This window comes from Miniopterus natalensis, chromosome 13 (genome assembly GCF_054644295.1).
Source record: "Miniopterus natalensis isolate mMinNat1 chromosome 13, mMinNat1.hap1, whole genome shotgun sequence".
NCBI classification, from domain to species: domain Eukaryota; kingdom Metazoa; phylum Chordata; class Mammalia; order Chiroptera; family Miniopteridae; genus Miniopterus; species Miniopterus natalensis.
In genome coordinates this window covers 9,986,506-10,003,444 of record NC_142093.1, presented here as the reverse complement: position 1 = coordinate 10,003,444, position 16,939 = coordinate 9,986,506, and the positions used below count along the sequence as shown (strand labels likewise).

Genomic DNA, 16,939 nt, shown 5'->3' with positions numbered 1-16,939 from the left:
GTAACAGAGGAAACAAGAAGCTAAAAGTAATGAAATGGTGAAGTGTCTGTAAAATGACTTTAAAATGAGACTAGGAAAATCACCACGAAATGAAGTAACCAATATGCAAGGAAAGAAAATGAGAGTAGAAATATTCAAGTAAAGTCAAAACTGAAGAAGGGGTGGAGATCACAAAAAAATTCTACCTTAATGGAAAAGAAGGCTTTCTTTAGTACTTTGGGCCACCTACATTTCTCCTCTCACTAACCCACTGTATTTCCACTTATACTGCATACATGCTAGTTAATGCTACTATGAATAAACTCCTTGTGTATCTTTTTTTCTTCAACTTACTAGTTTTTCCAACAGATGCTCCTATACTTATATGCCAGATCCAGGAGCAAGTTAGACTTGGCCTCCAATCAGCCAGAAAACAGAAAGGAAACAGGCCATTATCATACTATGTTGACAAGATTGTAATACTAGAGAAGGGCACAGAGATGGCTCCTAGACCTAGGAACAAGATGTCTGAACCTAGCGGTAGGCGAGACAGGTTTCCTGAAAGAGAAGAGCAGCTCTTTCAAAGACATAAAGTGAGAGTGAAAATACCAAGTTAAAGAACCTAGAAGTAGTTCAGTCTGGCTGAACTATAGTTATAAGAAACAAAAATGGCAAGAGATGAGGTCCTGGCCAGATTGCAAGCGCTCTTTCATGCCATGATAAAAGGCATGATATATTATTTAAAAGAACAAGTTCAAACTTCCTGTCATTTACTAGCTGTGTAACCCTGCACAAGTCACTTAATTTAACTTCTCTAAGCTTCAGTTTCCTTATCTGTAAAACAGGGACAATGACATTAATTGCCTCCTAGGGTTTTGTGAGTATTAAGATGATACATATAAAATGCTTGGCAGAGTTTGTGTCATATACTATTAGCTCAATCATTGTTATCTATTATCATCACTGTGATTATGATTATTTATTTTCAGGGTCAGGGGAAGCCCAGAAGGGTTTAAGAATGAGTGGCACGACCAGATTGGTAAGCTTCTTGAAGTCAGGAAATATGTCTCACACTTCATTTATGTACTCATAACACCACACACTTGGTGCTGGTTGAAAAATAGGCATTTCCTAAGCACCTGTTGAGTTGAATTGGAAATGCTGAACAAGCATAAGGTACCCAGCATTTTTAAGATTAGCATTTTAATACTCACTCTCTTAGAATAGTTAAGGAATGGAGAACAGGTAACAGGAAGGAGATATAAGACATCTCACCCCAAAAAACAATTACTGAGAAACTCTCCTGTCCAGGGCTATTATACACAGGGCTGGCGATACCTTGAGGTCTAACATATGCTCTTTATGATTTACTCTGTACCAGCCACACGCTGTGTTAGGAATTAGGGATAAAATGGCGAGCAAGAACAGGCAAGGTCCTTACCAAACGGCAGTGATTCATGAAATAACCACACAAACTAGTAAAATCTGAAACTATGGATCAGAGCTATAAACATATGGAAGACAAATACATAAATGGTAGATATTTGACACAAAAGTTATGGAAGGAAAAGAGGGTTCCCTTTAAGGAAGTAATGACTAAGCTGGTGTCTGTAGAATGTCTATGCGTGACTATAGGAAATCTAGAAGGAGCAAGCTGGATTGAGGGAGGAGCACTGTAAGGGAGCTGGGGAAGGAAGAGAACCTGGTGAGTACGCGAGACTCAAAGAAGGCTAGCAAACTTGGGAGTAGATGAAACAAAAGCTTTACAGTGGCAACGAAAACGATAAGGCAGCTCTGCCAGAAATAGACTAAGGAAAGAGTGTTCCTACCTTGATGCCAGTGTGTCACATGGCGATCCTTTTCTCTTATGTGAGTCTGGGTTAGCAGGGTCGGATGAACTGTCCCCGAGGCCACTCATGTTGAAAAACTTCACACCTAAAAAGAAAGGGCAACAATAAGAAATGTATCCTAATCAACTTGCCAACCACAGGGGAGGGCGAAGCTCCCTTATGTTAGAGAACATCTAAACACTGCAGTCTCTCGGTGAGTACATTATTACAGCCAACATAAAGGCACAGGAGTCTCTACAAAAGCACAGGAGTCACCAGCTATTTAGTGTTCCTACACTTCTTTTCTGTATCTGTAAAATAAAATTAATAATCCTTTGCGAAATTATAGAGATCAATTAGGATGAAAATATTGTTAGAATAACTTTAGAGATGCTGAGATTTTTTTCAACACTTTCATGTGTAAATGTAAAAACAGAATGTATAAGTGGGAGTCAGAGAAATTATTTTTTATATTTATTTATTTTAGCCTCTACTTCAAAAAAGATTTAAAACAACTTTTATTCATAAGGTTTGAGATTTTAATAAATAATACATACACGATCAAAATTAAAGCAATGAACTGGATTGGGTACTTACCAACTTTGAATTCTATACACCTAACCCTTTGTTTATGTACTTAGGTGACAGAGGTCAAATGTTTAGTTATGTTAAGATCTTAGCACAGATGCCAGAGACAGCAGTCATTTCTCCTAGCATGCCAGCCAGGTCTCTCTCTCACATGTTGTGCCAGTTAGTGACTACACTTAGGATCCCTTCTGATCTGTCCCTATTAACCACTATTCTCTGTAGAATCTCTAATGAAATCTATCCCAGAATCCTATCTCTGTCCTTATATTCATTACTACTTTCTTTATTAATGCCAAACAACAAACCTCTCTACGTCCTCTTTCACTCCATCTTCCCTTGTAAAAGGAGAGAAAATTGTTAAGTGGAAAAAAACCTTGAACTTTTCCTTAAATTCTAAAATTATTAAATAACTATATAGCACTGTATGTTGGCAGCCATGCTTATAAAGTTTATCATAAAGAACACTGAAATCTGTAAGACTCTCTCATATGGTTTTAATAAATACATCTAAGTAAATCCTTTTGCTCTAGTTCTAAAACTGCCCCAAACAGGCAAGTTGTGGTTAAGCCAGGACTTAAAGAAGGCCCCTCTGACCCCAATGCCCATGCTTTTAACCACCATATACCAGTAGGGGGATCCAGCAGACTCCTCCTCAGGGAACTAACATTTGAGCAGGAATGGCTTCGTGGTGGTTTATAGAGCAGATAAGAAGTATGGGCAACTGGAACTGAGAAATGAGATAAAAGGATCTATGTTAATCTAGAATGAGGTATCTGGTCCCAAACTAGGGTCCTAGCTGTATCTGAGACTGAAGAAGGAGGGACAATCTGAGATCTCCTATTAAGAAAGAATTGGCATGACATGGACACCAGTTAGAAATCAGGAGTGAAAGAGAAGAGTCAAAAATAATTACAAGATTGTAATCTTACAGACTGGAAATGTTCATGAACTGCACTTCTGACATGAAAAAATCAGAAATGTGTCTTTTTGGTTGCAAGAAATAAGAAATCTGTGATAATTAATATGTCTGAGTAAATCCTTTTTCTCTAGGCCTAAAAGTTACTCTGTCTGTAGCCCTTTATCAACATTAAAGGCCGTCAAATCCCCTTTTTGGTATACTTCAAATTCAACTTCGCAAAATGAACTTAACATCTCCTCATGTATTTTTTCTCTCAGTTGTACACTGGGGTCATTCTAGCCTCCAGTCTCATACCCTACATGCAGCAAACACCAAGATCTGTCAATTTTTACTTCCTACATATTTCAAAAATCCATCCCTTCCTCATATTCTCCTGTCATCATCTCTTGCTGGGTTACTAACATAGCTTCCCAGATGGTCTTTCTCCCTGAGCCACCAGAATGGGCTATCAAAAATTAAGTCTGATCATGTCAATCTCTTACTTAAAACCCTTCACTAAATCCTCACTGCCCACAGGACAACATTCAACCTCCTTAACATAATATACAAAGCTTGTATCAGCTCTTATCTATTGTGTGTCTGTTATAGAATTTGGTGAATAAATCACCAAACACCAGTCCAATCAAGTATTTACATGTTATATGTTATATATTACATATATAATTTATACATAAACAGATTATATGTCATATACTACGTATATCTATATACACACATATAGATTATATATGTTAATTTTAGTTTCAACTCAAAAGAAAGACTTTAGAAATAAAATCCTAGGTAATATTTCATGTTCCAAGGTAAACATTAGCCAGAAAACTTAAAAGTTATCTCAGTGTGGGTAGCTCAACTTAACTTAGCAACAAATATTTATTGAGCTCCTACTATATGCCAGTCTCTATCCTAGGTACTGGGCATATAGCTGTGAATAAAATTTATAAAAATCACTGTCCTCATAGAGTTTCATTCTACTGTGAGGGAGAGAGACTATATCAATAAAATTAAAGAGTATATTAGAAAGTGATTTACGAGCTATGGAGAAAAGTAAGGCAACAAAAGAAGCTTAGGTGTATGACGGGAGGGGCAGCAATTTCAAGCAGGTAGTTTGGAAAGGCCTCGCTGAGAAGGTGAGCTATGAGCAAAGACTTGAAGGAAGTGAGGAAGAGAAAATGCTATCTGGCAGAACAGGGCTACTGGCAGCGGAACAGGGCAGAGGCCTAAGGCGGGGGCATCACTATGCTGAGAAACATGAAAGAGACCAGTGTGACTAGAAGAGAGGAGCGAGGGAGCAGGCGATGAGATCAGAGAGATAACAGGAGGCTCTATCAGGTAAGGCCTTAAAAACCATTTTAAGGGCTGCAGCTTTACTGAGTGAAGAACAGAGGAATGACAAGACTGAATTTTCATTCTACGATTTCTTCTATGAAGGACAAATACAATCTTTCTCATCTCAGTAATTTGGTATCTAAATTTTCAACTGCTAAATGGACATTTCCATTTGGATATCCCACTGTCACCTCAAACTCAACATGTATAAAACATGATGAACTTTTAAGTTCCAGATTTCTATTAATGATAAGTGAGATGAGCTGCATTATGGATTAATGTCATCACAAAACAACATCTGTTAAACCTCTTGTCAAGGGAGAGAGGAAGGAACTATATTAGGAAAATAATTACAATTTAAGGTGGACAACCTCAATGCAAAGGCAAATATGCAGGCTTGACAAAAACCACCACCACAGAGTAAGAGATGTCGAAGGACTCAACATGGTCTTATTAGCATCCATTCTGAAACCCAAACACTAAACAATATTCAGCTATGTAATATATTACCATAATTAATAAGACTGCTACCCTCTTTTCTCATTAAGATTCATAGAAATATAAATGAGGTTAATCAAATATCACAAGCAAAGAAGCCACTTAATTTTATTTTCACACAGAAATAAAATATAAATATTTTAAAATTTATTAATACAAAAAATGAAATTATGCTATAAATATATAATAATGAAAAGGCATCAACTCTAAACTTTTCAACAAAAGTAGAAATAAAACAGAGAAGAAAATGATGAACAGGGAAGAAAATGAAAGATAAGACTTTAGAGTTTGCTAAAATCCAAAAGAAAAGCATTAGCTGACTCCTACTTCATGCTCAGAGGCCACTTCTTGTTTCTTTACCTGTCCATCTTCTCCACCTCCAAAGACATTAGATTACACTCATCTGAGAATTTACCCATCTGGAATTCTACTGGCTTTCAAAATACTCCTGGGCATGTATTTATTATAGTGAGCTATAAATTACATTTCTCTTGTTTCTCTTCTCTTCTAGATTGTGAACTCAAAGCCAGTTACTACATCTTTTTACTATATATCCAGTATGTAACATTATGTCTAAAAAGATGATGCTACACATCTTAGACATAGAAGCTAAAATGGATGATGGATTACAAGTGATTGTTATGTCACTAATACAACATTTAAAACTTTTAAAGGATATTAAATTTTTATGGTTAAATCTTTTCTGGAATCTTTCATGATGCTCTGGAATTTCTTCTGTTTTCAATGGTAGAAAACAAAACAAAACAAAAAACCCTAGACCTTCCTGGTCTAGAAAGTAGGGAACATCTCTCCTAATTTTGAAAAGGTAAAGGTCTACTATTTTGGAGAAACTGCCTACATGTTATAGGTATACAACTGTAAACATAAATAGTACAATGTTACAGACTGGATAATTTTGAGCAACAAATAAATCTAGATATAAAAGGAGATTCCCCATACTGAGCTACCCTTGAACTACTGGCTGGATATTGACATCTGCTAAATTTATCTGAGATTCTGGGACTGAGGAGAAATCAGACAATCCGAGAGCAGCCAGACAGGCTGGCCTACCAAAATAAGAACCAATAGTAAGAAGCTGGGAAAGAGTCACCAACAATTTGCTGATGATTCTGGTATGAACTGCTTTCTATTTACAAAACTATAAACAGATAGTAGAATGCAAAACCTCTTATGAGTAGAAACTATTATAGCTGTTCTTTTTGTGGAATGGTTTTATATTTGGCAGTAAGGGTACCTAAATAAGGTTCATTAAGAAATGTTGGTTTCAGGAAACCAATTTGCATATCACCTTTTAAAAAGAGGTAAGGTTTCTAAGTAAAAGTACCCTGTTGGTTTAAAAAGACTTGCTAAATTATACTCAATCTCATGTAATCTCTAGAGAGCAGTTTTAGGAACTAGAAACCACATCTATCTCTGTTCAAATGGATCAGACTAAACCAAATAGGTGGGGCTGAAGAAGTAGGTCAGTGCTTTGTACTTCAGTTGAGTTATACATTTCCACATAAGAACTTTGCTACTCATCTCCCAGGTTTAGCTGAGAACAGCATAATTTGAAAAATAAATAACAGTTAATAAACAACTCTAATAATATACTTTAAAATGCTTAGCAGGCAATTAGCACGGAGAAGCACAGATATGATGAGAGGGACAGTATGAGAGCTAATCCTCCCCAAGTTGACAGTTGTATGAAAAGTATCATACAGGAAAATGATAAAGAGCTCCTGCACTGGGTAAGTGATATGAAGAAATGTTTCTCAAGGGGCCAGTGGTGCAATGGGTAACGCGTGGGACTATGGATGAAAAATGTTTCTCAAATTAGAGTCTTCAGACACCTACAGTTGTCTAACGTAAGTTTTCAATTATCTCTCTTCATTTCAATGACAACTGAAATCTTTCTTGTGTTAAGAAAGGATGGGGATTTCAGAATTTTTACTGCCCTTTTTATGGCCAAATTCCCATTGTTTGGATATGCTACATTTTGTTTACCTGTTCATCAGTTGATGGTCATTTAAGTTTTTCCATTTGGGGGCTATTTATCAATACTGTTGCTGTGAACATTTAAATGCAGATTTTGTGTGTGAACATGTTTTCAATTCTCTTAAGTATATACCTAGGAGTAGAACCACTCGGTCATATTGTAACTCTTTTGAATTTTTTGAGGAACTGCCAAACTGTCTTCCATAATGGTTCTACCATCTTAAATTCTCACCAGCAATGTACAAGCATTCCAATTTCTTCACATCCTCACCAAAAGTCACTTTCTGTTTTGCAATTTTATTTTCATTATAGCCATCCTGGTGGGTGTGAAATGGTTATCTTTACACTTCCCTAATCACTAATGACATTGGCCATTTGTATATCTTCTTTAGAGAAATGTCTATTCAGGTCCTTTGTCTATTTCTTTTTAATTGGGTTACTTGTCCTTTTACTGTTGAGTCTAAGAGTTCTTTATATTAGGATACTAAACCCTTATTAGAAATATAATTTTATAATATTTACTTCCATTCTGTGGATTAGCTAACTTTATAGTGTCTTTTGATAACAAAAAGTTTTTAATTTTGATGAACTCCATTTATCTTTTTCCAACTTTTTCTTCTTTGTTTAATCAGTACAATGTCTGGGCTTCCTTAAAGGCAGATTCTATTGATTCCTATTTTTTCATATTTTTTGTTTCTTTGCATGCCTCCTAATTTTTTGTTAAAAGCAGATATTTTCAAGATAATGACTGAACAAGGATTTCCTTAAACATCTGGAAACAAAAAACATTATCTCAGAATCCACAAAGTAGGGGACTAATAAGCTTCTGCCAATAACAACCATTTTGGTCAGAAATAGAAAGCAAAGAAATGGATTTAAAGCAATGCATTCTTAAAAATGAAGACACTGTTTTATTTACTTCATCAATTTTATAAAATATCAAATTTTTCTTAAAGTCTCTTCTGTAAAAGAAAATCCTGTGCAAAGTCTTTTAAATTTATTATGCTAATAAAGACATTATGAAGGATTGGGTAACTTCTAAAAGTAGGTCATGTTTAAAACACTGTATTTAATGGATTTATGTTTACTACTAAAAGTTTATTCTGCAGATTAAGAAATAATGCTTTCTTTCTTTGCACTAATTTTTTTCTAAATAGGAAAAGTTTGGAAAAGTGTAAAAGTTTATTTTTGGTTTTCTGTTAAGAAATATATAGGAAGAAGAAAATCAAATCAGTTTTTTAAAGTTAATATTTCAAATTCCTCACCTTAACTTTATTTAAAATATAACTTTAAAGATAAAAAATATGCATTTGCCTTGCTAAAATACTCCTACTGGTATTAATTTGTTACTGTGGAAAAACAGTATATGAAATATATATTTGTGCAACTATCTTATTAAAACAATTTGGAAAAAATACCTTCAACATTTCCTTATAAATCTATGAAACTAATTAGATGATTACAGTTATCTTAAAATAACATTGGGTAGTTATAGGTACACTGTACATGTCTTCAAAAATCAATTCTACATTGTTCTAACTTGTGAAAAAGATGTTGGAATTCATTAAATGAAAAAATTAAAACCAGTCTTCCTGACTACAGCTGTCTTTTAACTGTGTAAACAACAAAATAAGTATATGATATTTACTTGCATGTGCACAGGATAACACAGTCTAGCAAAGAGGTAACAGCCTTAAAAAAAGAAAATGATGATCATAGAGACAAAATTAAGTGATAAAAACGTCAATGTCTGTCTCTTTCCACCAGTTCTACCCTCTTTCATATATTCAGATAGTAATTAGCAGAAAAACAGCTAGAAGCTGGGGAGAATGAAGATCAACATTAGACACAGATAATCCACAGATGATTACCCAAAAAAAAATAATCACACTTATTATACAAAATTACTGCAATTAATTATTCTAAAATAATTAAGCTCCTGATCAGAAGTTGTTCAATTTCCCTCAAATATTTCAGGAACTCATTTCAGAATATAATATGGTTAAATATGCACATAAACTGATAAAATAAAATAAGTATACCGAAATTTGATTTTTAATGTTATAAGGTAGCAAAAGTACCAAAGTAATAGAGCTGCATGGGTCAAAATAATTTGCCAAAACAATGTAATTGTATTCTGAGGGCACTAGAAAATTATCAAGTCAGGTAAAGCTCCAGTTAATTTCAAGGTCATTCCCCCAACTTTAGAGGAAAGGGCATGAATAAAATTACAATACAAATCTGCATATAATCTTCATTGTCCAAATTTATAGAAAGATTATGCATTTTAAAAGCCCAGCTTGAAATTTAAGCCATATTGGTTGATTCAAAATATACTTGTCAAAAACATTATTGATACATCTCCTTAATGAAGCCTGTATTAATTTTAAGCCTATATTAATTTCACTGAAGCCTATATTAATTTTAAGCGGTTTATAAAGTGTAATCTAAAACTTTTCGAACATTTTCAATTAGAAATGTCAGCATGTTTTATGATTACCTTGAAGCTTCTCACATCATATATTTCCATAAAAATAAATGTCAACAGGTAGTCATTTTCCCTCCATACTTCTGTAGAGACAAAGTTCGTTAAAACCAGAGCTACAGTTCTTACCTGGGAGACTTCCTTGTTCATAATGAGTCCTCAAAACAGATAGGGTCAAGTCAGTGCTCCAGAGGGCAGCTTCCGGGAGAAAGGGGTAGAGATTCTCCAAAGAGGCTGTCTCTTCGCTCTCACCTCATTTAAGGACAATTATGCAAACAACTAAAACAAAGGAAAAGAAAAACGAAAGCAGAGGGAGGTCAGATTGTCATTTTACTGTCTAAGAAATGATAAAGTTCAGAATGCTAGGTAAAGAAAACATAACTTTTAAAGCCAAATGGAAAAATATGTCCAAAGATAATGGATAAAAATCTGATTTTACAGTTGAAGTCCTTTCTGGTGATTAAATATGTATTCCTATTTAAGACTGCTACTTATGTAATACCTAATTACATTCTGCCCTTAAGCTTCTCAAGGACCCATTTATATGTTTTAAAAAATTTTCTTTCTGGCTGCATTTATATGCTTGTCCTTCTTTCTACTGGTTTTTCATGTTTTCAATTTGCATTTAATTATTTCCTTGATTTCTGTATGTATGAAAGTTACTATTATTATTTCACTTAAAATTTTTTACTGAGAAAGTATATTCCTAACACTTAAACGCAATTCATTGAGCTCTGGTTCCAGTAATGATGGACTTTCTTGTATTGAATTAACTTGTCCACAGATAACAATTATTAACCCTGAACAAAACAGAAAAAGTAACTGTTCAAAGACATGGAAAAGTGACCAAAAGCAAGAAGAAATGTAGGGGATTGGATCACTGAAAGAAAAAACCCAAACTGGATGAGATCCACACTTACAAGAGGCTGGGAAGGCAGGTTGTTTGGGAGAGAAACAGTCAAGAAGAGGTAGAGATGTGGCAGCTTAATGAGGAACGGGAAAGTCTGAGAATGAACAAAGACATTTAAAGATGATTTATAGCAAGTCAGTCTTGATGGGTAACACAGAATGTAAACTGCTCCTTTCACCCAACAAAATCTTTAGGAATAGTCCACATTACTCATCACCAGAAATGTAATTTTGGCATTATACTTTTTTATGTTTTTGCTTGTTTTCTTGTATGTGAAATGTCTTGAAGAGAGCCTCAATAACAGGCAACAGTAGCCTAAAGATTAAGACCAATTTGTCTTTCTCACAATACTTACACTAGGAAAATGCATAGGTCGTTAATTGAATTACTGAATATTCTATTTCTTACTGAAAAACAACATATTTCTTTAAGTCAACTAATGAGTTAGCAAACTGGTTAATACAAGGTCATAATGAAGCCAAGGTTTGTGGGTCTGGACCCCTAAATCCATTAACTGTTCTATTCTGAGTTCACAGGCCATAGGCCTTTCAAGTGAGTGTAGCTGGATGGTCAGTTAAGAGTAAAGGAAAATATGAATAGATGAATGAAAAGTCATCACTACTACTACTGGCAAAATTTGAAGTATATGTTCTATTGATTTTGAATCTAAGGTCAGCTTAATTTGTGGAAAAAGAACCTTCAACAGTTTGGAAAATTATGCTATTTCAATCTCATGTAAGTTTTTTCAAGAAGGTTCACCATGTAATTTTAAGTCTAAAACAAACCCAAGTGAATACTTTCCAAGAATAAATTAGGGACTACATTCATAAAAGAATTACTACTTAAGATGCAATTGTCTCATTTTAATGCTGTTTAAATTAAAGCACTTAAACAATTTACCAGGGGAAAATAATCTAAAAGGTCCTGTTAATTGTTGACCACAGAAGAAGAAATCTTAAAAAAATAAAACCCAAACCTACATATTTTGTTAAATTCCTCTCATGTTTTAATCTATCGAAAGCAATAATGGTAACATAAGTAGTAACATCAAATTCTTAATCATAATTGAAAAGACAGTACACAATGTCTACTCCTTCCTATTTAGCCATCTGGAACATGTTACAAACTCCCTGAAAGCATGAAAAATCTGCAAGTATAATTACACTCTGGGACTATTAGCATGACATGCTTCAATAAATACTCCTAATAGGATCTGCTGATATAATAATTGGCACTAAAACTGATGGATTTTCATTATTTAGTTATTTGTTCTTACTGGCTAAATACTCATGAAAAACAATAAATTGTCCCTTGAACAGAAACAAACGAAAAACACCCAGCAAGGGCAAGTGTGACCGGTTGCAGAGAACAGAAGGGACAAGCAAAGAGCAGAGATGTGCAAATTCCTGAGTTCAATTCATATTTTCTCTCTTGCTTTCTCCCTTTTTTCCTCTCTTCTCCCACCCCTTAAATCTGGCATAACTATGTGTTCTTGTCAAAAGTGACTTGGTCAGGGTTAGAAGAAGATGTTATATTAAATTTTGAGTTGGCTAAATTCCAGTTGGCTGAAGGTCTTCAGACCAAATCTTGACAAGGGAAAACCTTCAAAATTTACTCTCTATTCTTGATGGTTTTGGGGGTGGGTTTAACATTTAGCTACTTAAATTGGAAAGGTTAAGCAAGGAAACAACCCAACCAGCTAAGATTTTTAGGAAGACGACTCTGGCAGCTGAGCAACGGAGGCAAGAGGGTTGCTGTGATAGTCTAATTCCAGCACAGTGAGCAGTTGGATTTATGCAGTAACAGTTGGGGTAAATGAGACACTGGAATAAATCAATAAGAACTGGGGGTAAAAAAGTATCTGCATGTATGAATTATAAAAGTAATTCACGTTTATGGTAGAAGATTAGAAAATGCAGGTAAATAAAAACCACCTACAACTATTCCATCTAGAATTAATGCAAACATTTGTATATTTATTATTCTCTAAGTACAGAGTATGGTATCATAGTGCACATATTGTTTAAGAGCATCTTTTTCTTTCAATAAAGTTATATATATATAAATTCTCATGTTATTAAATATTCTTCTATTGTATTGTCTGTAAAATATTTGTGTATGTGTCACAGTTTTTAAGCAAGACAGATTGTCTCTAACTTTTTGTTGAAAAAAACAATGCTATGATGAAGCATCTTTCTGGCTGAAACTTTGTTTTCATTCAGGATTATATTCTCTAAATAAGCTCCTACAAACACCAAGTTTCCTGGCATGGGAGATGGGAAAGGTATTAATGCCATTAGCCAAGACTGAGTTTAAAGGAGATGACAGATGTCTGAGGGAGAGGCTAATGAATTCAGTTATGTACACATTAATTACAAATATGACATCCAAGTAGATAAATCCAGCTGACTTCCAAAGAAGTGGGATATAACAGTTTTTGGAATCTCTGGTAGTGGAGTGGATGAGATGATCAAGGAAAAGTGAGAAAAGAAGAGAATAAATCACTATAAAAACAATCCAATATTTAAAGAAGGGGACAATTAATGCTGGAATATCGATTAAAAAGAGAGAGAAAGATGAGTCAAAGTAAGGGAAGAAAACCAGCAAAAGTTGAAGTTAGAAAATCATAATGTCCACTTTCAAGAATTATTTTGAAACTTCCCAAACAATCACAGACCCTTTAAAATAAAACAAACTCCTAGAAAAGTGCCCAAAGGTAGTCAAGAGTCCCTGCAAAGTAAACCCCAATGAAGCACAAATACTTTCCTCAAAGACACCAGGAATTCAACATACCCCAACACCACCACAATCATTGAGCCCACATGCTTTGTATGTTCAATGTGTCTACCACCCTCCTCCAACTTCATGCCATAAAGATCCAAACAACAAAGAATTCTATGTTTGTGGGACAGCATTTTAATTGGGGGTGGGGATGGCCTGAAACTGTTTTAATCCCTTCAAAGTTTTGGCTAGTCCTAGTATACTAAGATTTAATATCACCATATACGTCCACAATTTCAACTCCATTTTAAAAGCTTTCTGAAGTATCTTTTCTGGAATTAATTTTTACAAACTTGATTTCATTTTTCCCTACTCCTTCTACCCTCTGCTTACGCTTCAGGGACTAACAATAGAACAAATCATTGTATATTCAATAACTAGCCTAAAAATCAATGTCCTACAGAGCAATGTAAATGAATTTTAGAAATTTAAAAGTAGATCTTAAGAAAAACATACAATATATCATTTTTTATAAACTTCAAAAATAAGCAATAAATAAACTATATTATTTAGGTACAGATATATATGCATAAAACTGATTTTAAAAAATTAAAATGACTCATAAAATTCAGTCCAGTGTTTATAGTTGGGGAGAGACGGGAAGAGAGATGAATTGAGAAAGGCTTATGCAGGGAGTTTCCATTACACTGGTCAAATTTCATTTCTTAGGTTGGGCATACATAACACTGCTTAACATACTACATAATACTTTAAAATTTACTTTTTAGTGAAGGACGATAAGTTTTTTAATAAGTGAATGAAGAAGATGACGGAACAGTCCTTTATGGAGAATAACTCGAATATTTCAATAACCCTACGTATTTTCTTATTTGTCAATCAAATATACTGTCTTGATCACCTAGAGAACTATTATTCAAGAAACTACTAGTTAGCCCTGGCTGGCTAGCTCAGTTGGTTACATGTTGTCATGGTACATCAAGGTTTCGGGTTTGATCTCCGATCAGGGCACATACAAAAAATAACCAACGAATGCACAAATAAGTGGAACACAAAGTGATGTTCCACCCTCCACTCTCTTGCTCTCAAATCAATAAAAAAAACAAAGACTACTAGTTCTTACATAAATGTAGCAAAGCATTTAGATTTTATTTAAAACCTTTATTGGTTAACCATTTGGTATGTTATAACTAATATAACCAACTGCTACATTTAAGTCCCAGTGTTCTTCCTAAATTTTAATTATAGTGGATATTTTTTGAAACTACATATGTAGTTACAAAGAATAATTAAGGGGGAAAAACATAATACTTCTAACCAAGATTAAAGTGCATGCAAAGGAAGGAATACTTGTATTCTGACCTCTTGGGTAAAGGTGGAGTAAGGAGGGTTTGTTTTCCAAGAATGATCTCCAGAGGAACCGCAGTTAACAGAGCTGTCAGGGAAAGACCTGGTCTGAGCTGTGCGGGGTTAGTAAACCCTCTTCTCCTAGCACTGCTACAAATGCAGCTTCATCAACAGATCATAAATGAACAGTATTCTTTTAAAATTGAAGCTATAGAATTATTTAAAGTTTTCCATGTAAATTGCATGAATATTTTAAATATTCCATTCTCCAGTAACTTTGTAAGTGACAAACCTTAACAATACCAGTATTATTTTTGTATTGTAAGACGATAACATGTACTGAAACTTTGAAAACAGACTACTTGGAAAGAAAATCAGTTTGATTTGATGAAGACTGAAGTTCAGAATATAAATACAAGTTTTCTTTCAGTAATTCAAGTTCTATGCATACCATACATACTGTTATAAATGCAATTCAAAAAAGAGATTTACTTTGGGAGCACTAGCAGTAAGAGGCAATAGGGTTTGGAGAACACAAATTAGAATGGGGCTTGAGAAGCAGGCACTTGAAGAAATACTACGATTGCAAGAAGCAAGAAGAGGTAGGCTAAAGCACAATAACAGTAAGAATATGTGGTCTTGATCAAGGAACATCCCAGTTAATGCCCTGCTAGGGCTCTAGGCAAAACAAAATAATGAAAACAAAGGCATACACAGTGTAACGACAAGACAAAGAAAGACAAATGGGAAACAGATCATCTCAATGCGACCCTCAAGAAGTGACTGATACTTCCATGGACTTTTGAGAATGATAAACTAAAGAAGAGAATGGGGAGTGAGAGAAGAAAGGTAAATTATATGACTAACTGAAGCCACAATTTCAGGTCACCAGGGCTCCAATTTAAATAGCAGGACTAAGGCTAAGGCATATAAGAATGATTAATCATACATAATAAGCAGCCAAAAGGGCTTTGTATAAGTTTTAAAATAATCCAAATTAACAAAGTTTTAGCCTACAACTTAGGCTTTTCACTTGCCCCATTGGCCCCACTTTGTAAAACATTTCAAATCCTATTTCTGACATCCTCCATAAATCCCTCTCAGAAAATAGTCTTAAATATGCCCCCATTTTGAAATTCTACAGTTTTCACTGTGGTCGTCACAGTATATACCATGTAAAATAAATACTGAAAGATGGGATTAGTCTTAGTTCTTTGAAATGTAATAGAACATTAAATAATAAAAATCCTTATTTTGAAGGTATAGGAAAAGTGATTAAAATTTAAGTTAATTTGAGAATACTTTCAATTAATTTGCTATAGCTTTCACACTTGCAACTGTGCTATCTTATATTACCAAATAATATAAAAACTCAGGATCTATGTTCATGATGTGAAATATGACCACTAAATTTAAACATTAAAGAAATCATTAATTTAAGAATAATAGTTAAATCTCAACCTAATAGTGAAAAATGATAAATAAAACAAAAATCTTTTTTGCTTTGGTCCTGTATCTAAATCAGGAGATTTCCTTAATTTCCAATAGTCTGAGAATTTATAACATTTCATAACTCTGTCAGACCAGTGTCCTAAGGACTATTATGCAAAACTTGCTGTCAGTATTAATTTTGATATTTTATTCTTTTGGTTAGTGATTAGAAAGAAAAACATTTTCCAACATTAATTAAATTGCTAATATTATTAAATGAACACAATCTCATAATTTTCCTCAACTATTCTTTATCAATTAGTAAAACCTATATCCCCCTAGTAGGCACACAATAAATTTTTGTTAAATGAAGGAAATGGTCACAGGCCTGAGATTCCTGTAATCTGAAGTCTCATGACCTTATATACCTAAACACTCCTTCGACATGGACACTGCCAAAGGTATAATTTTTTCATGAAGGCTAAGATTTTCCCTTTGGTACAATATGGGCCTCCATATATACTCCCTCTAAGAAATCACATAACTTGCATCACACTAATACTTCATGAAATAATTGGAACAAATTATTAGAGATATTTATTGTGTCCACAAAAGCTTTGTATTCAAATACAAATACCTTGCTGCCAAACTGAAAGCTCAAGAACCTCTGTGCAGAGGCTGGAAGGCTAAAAAGACCATAGGAAATCAATCAGTATACCAAAGGGGCCCCATTGAGTCCTCTGCTAATTTAACAAGAATTAAACTACAATATCCTTAGCTAAGTCACTTAACTTCTGGGAGTTTCAGTTTTCTCACTTGAAAAAAAATAAAGGTTGGTCAATCCAAGATTCTATGGTTTAGTGATTATAGAAAGCAAAGCAAACTTACCG

At 34.1% G+C, this 16,939-nt stretch overlaps 1 protein-coding gene across 1 annotated transcript in view; it reads right to left on the bottom strand.

The window, feature by feature from the left end:
• The window catches only part of NCOA1 (nuclear receptor coactivator 1), a 163,346-nt gene that overhangs the window by 64,374 nt on the left and 82,033 nt on the right, over nt 1-16,939 (bottom strand). Inside the window, exons 4-5 of the mRNA XM_087823400.1 lie at nt 9,752-9,901; nt 1,809-1,914 (exon numbers count right to left, since the gene is read on the bottom strand). Coding sequence (XP_087679526.1) covers nt 1,809-1,897 — 89 coding nt within the window. The 5' untranslated portion in view covers nt 1,898-1,914; nt 9,752-9,901. The remainder of the gene's footprint in view (nt 1-1,808; nt 1,915-9,751; nt 9,902-16,939) is intronic.